The sequence below is a fragment of the Diorhabda sublineata genome, chromosome 2 (genome assembly GCF_026230105.1).
Source record: "Diorhabda sublineata isolate icDioSubl1.1 chromosome 2, icDioSubl1.1, whole genome shotgun sequence".
Lineage (NCBI taxonomy): Eukaryota > Metazoa > Arthropoda > Insecta > Coleoptera > Chrysomelidae > Diorhabda > Diorhabda sublineata.
The window spans coordinates 8,445,691-8,456,452 of record NC_079475.1 but is presented as its reverse complement, the minus strand read 5'-3'; the positions used below and the strand labels follow the sequence as shown (position 1 = coordinate 8,456,452).

Genomic DNA, 10,762 nt, shown 5'->3' with positions numbered 1-10,762 from the left:
ATGAAGAACATTTTTGATTAAAAGGACCAGAAGGTGTTTCACACTTTAAATAAAAAATTTAGGACGCTAAGTGTCCGAGAACGATTTTTAAACTACAAAAAAGAAAAACAGTTTCAAGTTTTTAATCAGACCTGTCATGTGTTAAAGTTGTTCGATTTCTTTCATTCAAAAACCAAAATAAATATAATTTCATAGAGTATAGAAAATCCATTGCAGTGTTTAAGTGAATTTTCAGATTCCATTGCTGCAGAGGGAATTAGTAGCTTTGACTAACAAAAATCGGGTTTTTTGGCAGTAGCTAGTAAGAACAATATTGAGTGTATATAATGTTCTGCAAAACTATACAGGATAAAACTTTTGTTGTATAGTTTCTACAAGAAATATCTTCAGCGTATCTCCTTCTTAAAAATGTGACATATGATCAAAAGTAACTATTAGATGTTCATGATTTGAATCATATTAGTTGTAGGTATCTAATTCAATTGATTACAGTAATACCCCGGACTTTCGCGGCAGGTGGGCCCGAGCAGTTGCCGTGTAAGTCGAATTCGCGTAAGTCGGGGTTCAACACAGTTTAAAGGAAACAATAATTTAGAAGAAAAATGTTTAATGAAGTGTAAGATAATAAAACAATTTACATTGTTATGAATAAAGTAACCTAAACCGAAGTTATTTTGATGTCGAAAGTTTTATATATTCTAACAATGTTGCCTGATGAATTAAGTTTTTCTTTCGCGTTCTTCATTAGAATCTATTTTTTTCTAAAATTTGTAATCCCTTTTCAATTGAATGTTCAGTTTTCAATTGTCATTTGATTTACTGATTCAACGGGTTCTAGCGAATCAGTTTGTTCAATGTGTTCATTATACTTCGCGTTTCTATAACCTCGTCAATTGTTAGCTCTCGATTGTATGAATCTAGCAATTCTTGAACGTCATTATAATCGACCTGTAAATTTAATTGTTTGTCGATATCGACCACTTCTTCTATTATGCTATCAATTTTTTAAGGATCTGAAACTGATTAACCTTGGATTTCAATGGTGAAAAAAAATGGACACAGGTTTTTCCAGACACCATGGAGACTTTTATGTGAAGCCTCATTCCTAGATTGTCCAATAATTCTTTATTAGGGACAGCATCTAAAACATTGAATTGCTCCCAACAAAAAGCTCATTGTTTTCTCTCATAGCTTCATGTAGATGTGCAAATAACCGCTTTGTGTAGTAAGTTTTAAATGTTTTAATGACTCCCTGGTCCATTGGTTGAAGCAACATGGTAGTGTTTGGTGGCAAAAATACAACTTCCATACCTGGATAGAAATTAATTAGAGTTGCGGGAGGATGACCTGGTGCATTATCAATTAGTAGCATCACTTTAAATGGAATTTTTTTTAATTGGCTGTAAAGTTCGACCTCAGGAAAAAATGTTGGCCAAACAAGTCTTCAAAAAGAAAACATGTCACTCAAGCTTTCGTATTAGACTTTCAAATGACAGGCAAACCAACTGCGGATTTATTTTTCAAGGGTTTTGGATTTTCTAATCGATAAACTAAGAGATGTTTCAATATACAATCTCTAGCTGCATTCTTTTAGGCATTTTCTTCCAAAAAAGACCGGTTTTATGGTTTGGCTAGTGTAGCCACCTTTATCTAGCATTGTTTTGAGGTTTTCTGGATAGAGAGATGTAGCTTCTTTATCAGCGCTTGCCGCTTTTCCACTCTCTGCGATGCTAAGCAAATTACAACGACTCTTAAATCGGCTGAACCAGCCGTTACTAGCTTAAAACTCTTTTAGTTTTTCAAAAATCTGCTTTGCTTGAAAGCACACTATTTTGATCAACAGAACAATTTCTCACTTTTACTTGATTATCACACCATGGTTGTAGCAATGTTTCCATATGTGCGTTAATACCGTGACGCTTATGGATGATACTTGAATTCAAAGATTAAGAATCTTTAACAGCGTTCATGTTAGGCTCAAATGACTTATAGCAAATGACATAATTAGAGATTATAAGTAAAACGCATTGCGCACGTAAAATAGTTCCACGCGGAACACGTTAAAACCTGTCGCAAATAGAACACTGAGAGGGCAAAGCGAGGCGCTAGGTAATGAAAATGAAATTCCGCGTATCTCCGAATTCCCGAAAAACGGGGTAGCTTAAGTCGGGGTATTACTGTACTAGGAATAAAGAAAGATGTTTTTCCTAAATTGTTAACATTTAAAAAGAATTACTTCCACATAGCTAACGTAGAGCAATATCTGCGAATAAAATGTTCACAATAGTGGAAAGGAAACAGATTTTTGCACAATAAATATCAGTCGCGACTTTCAAAATTGGCAATAACATTTTGTAGTTCATCGAAGTTTTCAGGAAGTTTTACAGTTCCACCTAGTGAACCGACTAGTAGTAATGTCTAAATGATATCATATTGTGAACGAAAATGTGCATTTACTTTGTTACCAATAATTTAAATATACTTCCACCTCATGAATACATATAGTTTTGAACTAGTTTTTCATATAATAATTTTATAAATGGTTCTGATAAGTCTAATAATGTTTGAAATGAAGATACTGAAACAAATAGTGATGGTGTGAAGTGAATGGATAAAATGTTTAGAGTAAAGAAGAGTAGAAGCAGACACGGAAGGACTAAAGAGGACTAAACTGAAGAAGAAGCAATTGATATAACCAAATGGAAAAGAAATATTATTTCCACAGCTATGGTAGAAGATGTTGCTGATAAGTTAGTGAGTGTTTGATATGAAATAATACAACTACACCTTTCCCAATATTTTTGTTTTACTTCTTAATATACACCACACAAAAATTATGGCATCACTGGTATTTTAGGATATTTTGAATATTTAATTTTAGTATTTTGGGACTATCTGTGTATGTATCAGCTTAAATAGATATTTCTGGTTTCTTATCATGAACAAATTGTTTATGTAACCCTTTTCTGTATATTTCTTTCAAAGGGATGAACGTATTTGTTCATTTAAAATCTTATGCTCAACAAACCTTTCTAATACCATATTAAATATTCTTTCTGTGTTTTGATACAGAACGGCGCTCAACTTACAAATGGGTAGCTCTATGCAAATACAGGGTATATAATCGATTACCTACTTTAAGTGTGGTTGTGATTCGAAATTACCTCAACCACATGTGAGACTAGTAAAAAAAAATTAATCTTGATTTATAATGTGAAAATTCACTCAGTTTTAACTTTTATGTTAATATTTCATACATATTATAATAATTTTGACCAATTAAGCAATTTCATAAACCATAATCAATATGAATTAGTTATAACGTACAATTGTCAACAATCATGATTTACTTTAGAACTATAACATCTAGGAATTTATCCTTAACCCAGATATGCCTGAATTTTTTTTTGTTTTTATTTTGTTCTTTCTTATTGTAAGTAGTTGTTTTTATGTCTCTGAAACATAATCATTTGGAAATTTTCGATTCCCATCTGTAGTTTTTTCAAAAATGACTGTCCTTTTAGAAGGACTGTAGGCACTTGAATACTATAATTTTATTTTCTATAAAAGTAAAATTTTATTTAAAACAAAGTAACATAAATTTATTCAAAAAATGTACAGAAAAAAAATAAAGTTTGATTAGATTTCTTTCACATGGTAAGGCTTAAAACATACAACATGTAATGCAGCATCACACTTCTCACACTTGGTGGAGACTTTTTTGTGGCACATGCGACACCTGGTTTGCTTCCCTTGTGTCACAATTAAGTGATCAATACGATCATATCTCATCTCACAGTTATGTGATTGTGACAACTTCGATCTCTTCGCAAATTTTCGTTGGTTTCCTTCTAAAATGGTCATGACTATTCTCCTTCGAAATCCTAGATGATCCAGTTTTCCATTTTGTTCCTTGTGAAGTTGCCATGCATTTTGAACCGCAAGATCTAACATGTGAAATATAAGAGGAATGTACCACTTCTTTCCTCTCAAACCTATTCTGTAGAGACTTATATTTTGATCTGCCCTGTCAACGCCTCCCATATATTTGTTATAAGTAAATATATTATGAGGTTGGTCTACCTTAATTTTCTTTTTTTCTTTGAGAGAATAACGACTAACTGAATGAGTAGGGTGAACAGGCAAGGCATTGGATGCTAAAGTGACAACGTTATTGTCATGCCATTTAACAACTACAGTGCTTTCTTCGTTAGTTTTGTATTCAATAAAACCTCTACTTTTTTTCTTGAACTGGGATTTATTTGCCAGTGGACATTTTGACGTGCGATTTTCTCTTATGGTTCCTGTTATCTTCAAATTTCTTCTAGTCATTTCACTCAGAAGTGGTATAGTCGTAAAGAAATTGTCGCAAAAAATGTGATAGGGAAAGCTTTGAATAGAATTGATTATGTCGGTATATTGCAGATGGTCCTAAACCCAGTTCCTTATAACAGGGCTTTATTTCTGATTTGGCACCTTGGTACGGCTCTACCCAAATAACATACCCTTTGCTGGTACAACCTGTCCATAATTTGTACCCATAACGTATGGGTTTACCACGTATGAATTGCTTACAGCCATGGCGACCATAATAAGGCACCATGGCTTCATCCACACTGTGATTTTCAGTTACTGGTGCATACTGTTGGAATAAACTGTTCATTCTATTTATCAATAATCGTACTTTGGCAGATCTGTCTGTCTTGTCTAAATTCGTGTTATCACAGCAATGTAAATTACTGAAAATATACTCAAAACGATCTCTAGATAACGAATTTATAACAAGCTGATTTTGCGTGTCAGAAGAATTTTCCCAATACATTCTACGTCTGGGTAATTTTTGATAACCAGACAGTAGTAGGATGGCGAAAAATTTTTTATTTCTTCTTTTGTTATGTTTCCAATCCTATTTTTGCTTGTAGCGTACATATTAGAATAGTAGACAAATAAATCTATAACTTCGTCATCCCAAAATAACGAAAACAATTCAATAACCGAATTTTCATTTTGAACAATTTGTGGTTTTGGAACTTCTATATTATTAGGTGTTAAGTCTTGGTTTCTCCAAACATAATTTTTCTTCACATATATATGTTGGGAGTTTTTCAGAAGACGTTTTACATCCGACAATGGCAGATTTTCTTCATTATCATCACTACCTGAATCGCTTGATAAAGAAATATTAACATCTTCTTCAACTTTAGGTTCAAAAATTTCTGCCTCGGCTAGAAGTTGCGATCCAGGCAAATTGTTAATATCTAAATGATCTTCATCGCCTGAATCTTCATCAGTAACTTCCTCGCAAGAATTTTTGGGCGGCATAATTGTAAGCGATATTTCGTCATCAACTTCATTGTGATCATCTTCTTCAATGATTTGCAATAGTTCATTCAGAGTGAGACCCCTGTAAAAGAATATCGGTTTGCCTACTGTCCTTCTAGAAGTACACATAATTTTTCTGATACTGATTGATTAAAAACGGTTCTTTTTATAAGCAAGCTGCATCAGCTAAAACCTGATACATACATTTACATGCATGTTCAACGAAAACTAAAAATAGAATAAAACAAAGTCCTCAAAAACTTACCCAACTAAGCGGAAAGGTAAAGGTTCGTCCATCACAAATTGTTTTACCACGTGCTCAATAAAACAATAAACTTCCACTGATTTTGTAAAAGAAATTTCAAGAATAATGATTGGGGTGACATTTGGTCAAGCGACATCAAGATTCAAATAACTGTATCTCAAAAAATTTAACAAAGATTCCTGTAATATTCAGTGTCCTTTTGGTAGGACAGTAGGCAAATCTGAGTTAAGAGCTTCACATTATAGTTCAAGAAAAAATTCTTATTTCCAACACTTTTTAAACATTTGATGTTTTTTTCGACTTGGCAAATGAAGATTCGCCACTGCATAGCTCCTCTAATAGCAACAATTTGTCGAACTCTATCTACTTAGACAGCTTTTATAATAGCAGCTTATTTGTAATCATTTTTTAAGCACGCTTCTATAAGTTTCACCTGTATGTGAGTTTGTGAGTTTCTAAGCTTGTGTGTTTGTTTGTAACTCTTCTTTGGAATGTGAACAAGTAGCCTATCACTGTTAGTATATCCCAGCACTTTAATTGTGCTCGTTTAAGGCGTCAACATCCGGATTCGACAGTCGTGGGTTCAAATCCTGTGCACGCTATATTTCATTAATTATTGTTCAGTTTGATGTGCTTTAAAAGCGTATTTTATAGTTTTTTCGAACTATATTTATTTGCACTAGTGGATCAAGAGTTCATAGCTATTGACATAAGTGATGTAAACGTTGAAGAGTGTGTTCTGTTTGTCTCCACAATAAGTATTGATATAATAAACAAATTTGGTTCAGTAAATACGTTAAAGATCGATCAAAATAACTCGAAACATAAATATACAACAAAAACTACTTAAGAATTTCAATATGATAAATATTCAAGTGAAATTTTGTGTCACAAACATATTATGCTGTAGCTACCTTGAATTTGCGTAAACATTGTAAATATGTCTTTGTAACACATTTATACAAGCTACTATTTATTTGTTGGTGACTGTTCAGTGGTAGATCAGTGTTGAATTTCTGAGAGTGTCAACGCAATATTATGAAAGGAAAGTAACATATTTATCTGTAAGGTAGATGTCGCAATTGGATGGACTTTATATGGCGAGAAGCTCGTTCTCAAGAAAGTAAAAATCGTTTTTTCGGCCAATAGCTTAATTTTTCTAATAGTGATTACTTAAGTTTTGCGAAAGACAAATAAAAACAAATATTTGGGTATTTAGATATGGCTTTATTGTTTCTGAAAATATTCGTTCAGATTTTGCATTCGTTTGAACGCATCGTCGAAGTAATTTTTTTATTCCAATTGAGCTACCTTCAAAACATATGATTTGGAGGCATCAACCGCTTCTAAAGGTGTAGAAAAACGTTGATCTCGTAATTATTTCTAAAATACCGGAGTAAGAAGAAATTAGTGGGTGCCAAACAAGGATTATACGGTGGACGACCCATAAATTCAATGTTTGGACTGTTCAAAAACGTTTTTGTTTGAACAAAGACAGAGCGAGAGAGAAAAATGCTTTATTGTCCAAAAATTGTTACAATTTGAATATAAAACCTTTGGAAAACTAAAAAACAAACATAAAAATAAGTAAATAAAGATAAAACAAATAAAATAAAATTTCAATATATAGAGAAAAACCACAATGAATAACAAAATATGTGGAAGGTCGCATTTTCCTAGTGGAGAATGACCCATCTTCTGTCTTTCCTGATTTCCTCGAATATATCAAAATTGATTTATTCCGAACAACTTTTGTTGGATTTGGGTTGCCTTGAAAGACCCATACAGTCGATTTGATAGCCAAATGTTGATGCAACATTTAATGTATGTCAGTTTAAGTACAGCGTCGATGTTTCATGGCACAACAGCTGATTTTAGGCGACCTTCATGAAATTTATCCTGTAGCGAACTGGTTCCACTATTAGATTCCGATAACCAGCGAAAACGATGGCTCGAAATGGTACCTAATCACCAAAAGTTGAAGCAAGTTGATCGACAAACTGTTTTTGATTCATTTCAGGAAAATGTTAGTGATTTAATTCCATTTATTTGACTATATCTGTAATCTGTAATCAATTCATATAGTACGAATGATTCTGAGTACGTTCTGCATAAAAATTCGTGATTACGCAGTTTTAGAAAAAATATTGTGAGACAGAAAAATTGGGGATACAATCCACCATTAAATATAAATGATTAAAATTGTAGCCAATTATAAAAAAGCTATGAATAAAAACAAATCGACTGTATTAAGTACCCACTTATAATTTTATAGAACTTTCTCCATTCCCACAGAAAGACTAATTGATTGCTTCATTGCCTCTATCAATATATTTGTGGAAATTCTGACATAGTCACTTAATATTTGACAAACATATTAGAGTCTAAATGTATTATTTCTCGCGACACATTTCTGTTCCCAATTCATCATCATCATCCGTCTAAGAACAAACAGTAAAACAATAATAAAATTGCAAATAACATTTTTTTAACCAAAAATTTAGCAATTATTTTGGTGAAATTGATTTTTCCAGCCAAACAGAGAGGTACAGTAAAAAAAAGTTCTTAAAATCAGAATAATAGAATGAAGAATTATTTGATTGAGGTATTCTGAAACAACTGGATCAAATTTGGCAAACATCTCCACATTTATCTTTATGATAAACGTTTGTACTAGTCCCTCTCAGTTCCAAATTTTGAGGATGTTTTTGCTTGATGCATAAAATACATGCCTACGACTGCCTATTGTTTTGCCCGCACACCTACTAGGTAGTGATGGCGATTTGAAATCGATTCATCGAATAATCGATTCCTCGGACCATACCAATCGATTTTTTGCATCGATATGTTGTACTGAATCGATATTTCACCTATGAAAATCGATTGTTTGTATTGGTGAAAAAAACATTAAACATTTATCACAGGTAGTTGTGCGTCTAAAGTATGATCCTATACTTTACTTCCAAGAATAAAAAAAATATATTTATCTCCTTGTTCACTCAATAGCCATGATCTATGTGAGTATCGTGAGACCATATTTTCCTTGTGAGCGCCTTTTTCAATTGCCGGCAACATCGCAAGGGATGAGCGGAACCGCTTTGATCTCAGTAACTTAACATAAACTAACCGCTTGGATATCAGTAACCTAACTGCTTGGATATCAGTAACCTAACTGCTTGGATATCAGTAACCTAACTGCTTGGATATCAGTAACCTAACTGCTTGGATATCAGTAACCTAACCTAACCTAACTTAAGCTAACCGCTTGGATTCCAGTAGACTTGACAGACTGTGGTTTTTAAAAAGCTTAGCAGTGGAAACCATAAACTATATCTATATTATCTATTTTTTTAACTTTTCAATTTAACAAATACATTTAGAAAAAATATTTCTTCTTTTATATCTTAATCTAATACTTTGATATGGTAATAAAAATAAATGTTATCATCGAATTCTCTGACTAAAAAATTGCTGATTTTACTGATAAGAAATACCAGAGATTGTGTTTATTATGGAATCTTTCTTATTTTTTCATAAAATGGATTTATATTTACATTTTAAATACAACTTTGAAAAAGAATCGATGTTTTAGAAGTCGATCTTTTAGACCTCGGTTTTTTAAGAATCGATTCATCAAGTCACGATTCGAATCTATTTAATAATCGATATTTGTGTGGATTAAAAACTTAAGAATCTGTTTTAATTTTTATATCAAATGTAACGCAAGAGGACCCGCTACTGAACATATTTTCCGATGTGAATATAGAATTACCACCATCACGTTTTATTCTTGAAAATAACACATGTGCAATGTTTACCTGTAGGCCACATTAATCGAGTCAGTACGTCAGTAGACTTTTAGTTGCGTCTATATTTCACTTCAAGATTAGTTACTCTATTTAAAAAGTTGAACAGATATTAATGCCAACAGTAAAATGCATTTTGACATTATTTCATCCTATTCCAAGTGAATATTATGTATTAAAATTGATAAATTGAAGTAAGTTCTAGGTAAGGAATAGAAAACTACATATTCATATTCAATAATTTCGATGTTAACTTTATCCTTGGCACTGCAAGTAAAAGTAAATATTTAATAAAATCCAGTATCTAGACCATTCCATACTATGTCTTGATGACTTGAATAAATGATCAAAATATAAATATAACATTTGATACTGGATAATATGCATTAATCGTTTTCAGAAAACATTAAAAAAAATCAAATTTCTTATATCAACAGTATATAGGACAGTTGAAACTATCCGAATCATCTGCTGCCAAACTCCTCATGATTTATACAACCTACAACTATAGCAGTACCTAGTAGCTTGGTTCTATTTGATAATTTCGAAAATTGTCTTCCAAGATCTATAAAAAGCTTTTGATAGTACGAACTAAATCAGATTAATGTACCCAAAAGAATAATGGAAACAATCAAAAATATTTGAGGAACAACGATTCAGAATCTCAAAGCTTCACAATAAAAGATGGACTAAGACAGGAAAGTTGCTGAGCTATCTAAGATTTTCTGACCGCATCGTAAATAGCTCTGAAGAACTACAACATTAGATCAACGAGCTCAACATGATTAGCCTAAATCAGATGAATATACCTAAAAGAATAATAGAAACAATCAAAAATATTTGAGGAACAACGATTCAGAATCTCAAAGTTTCACAATAAAAGATGGACTAAGACAGGAAAGTTGCTGAGCTATCTAAGATTTTCTGACCGCATCGTAAATAGCTCTGAAGAACTACAACATTAGATCAACGAGCTCAACATGATTAGCATGTATCAGATGAATATACCTAAAAGAATAATAGAAACAATCAAAAATATTTGAGGAGCAACCATTTAGAATTTCAAAGCTTCATAATAAAAGATGGACCAAGACAGGAAAGTTACTGAGCTATATGAGAGATCTAAGATTTTCTTACCTCAAAGTAAACAGCTCTGAAGAACTACAGCATTAGATCAACGAGCTCAACATGATTAGCCTAAATCAGATAAATGTACCTAAAAGAATAATAGAAACAATCAAAAATATTTGAGGAACAACAATTTAGAATCTCAAAGATTCACAATAAAAGATGGACTAAGACAGGAAAGTTACTGAGAGATCTAAGATTTTCTGACCTCATCGAAAACAGCTCTGAAGAACTACAACAA

The 10,762-nt window shown here is 32.3% G+C and overlaps 2 protein-coding genes across 2 annotated transcripts; both read right to left on the bottom strand.

Annotated features, from left to right (window-relative positions):
• Positions 1-3,639: 3,639 nt before the first annotated feature.
• Positions 3,640-4,332, bottom strand: LOC130453221 (piggyBac transposable element-derived protein 3-like). Its single transcript, XM_056792848.1, has one exon. It carries the CDS (start codon positions 4,330-4,332, stop codon positions 3,640-3,642), a length of 693 nt encoding a protein of 230 aa, XP_056648826.1.
• Position 4,333: 1 nt separating this feature from the next.
• On the bottom strand, positions 4,334-5,619 carry LOC130453218 (piggyBac transposable element-derived protein 2-like). Its single transcript, XM_056792845.1, has 3 exons — positions 5,588-5,619; positions 4,928-5,437; positions 4,334-4,739 (listed from the first exon to the last, which is right to left on the bottom strand). Exons 1-3 carry the CDS (start codon positions 5,617-5,619, stop codon positions 4,334-4,336), a joined length of 948 nt encoding a protein of 315 aa, XP_056648823.1.
• Between the last annotated feature and the right edge of the window lie 5,143 nt (positions 5,620-10,762).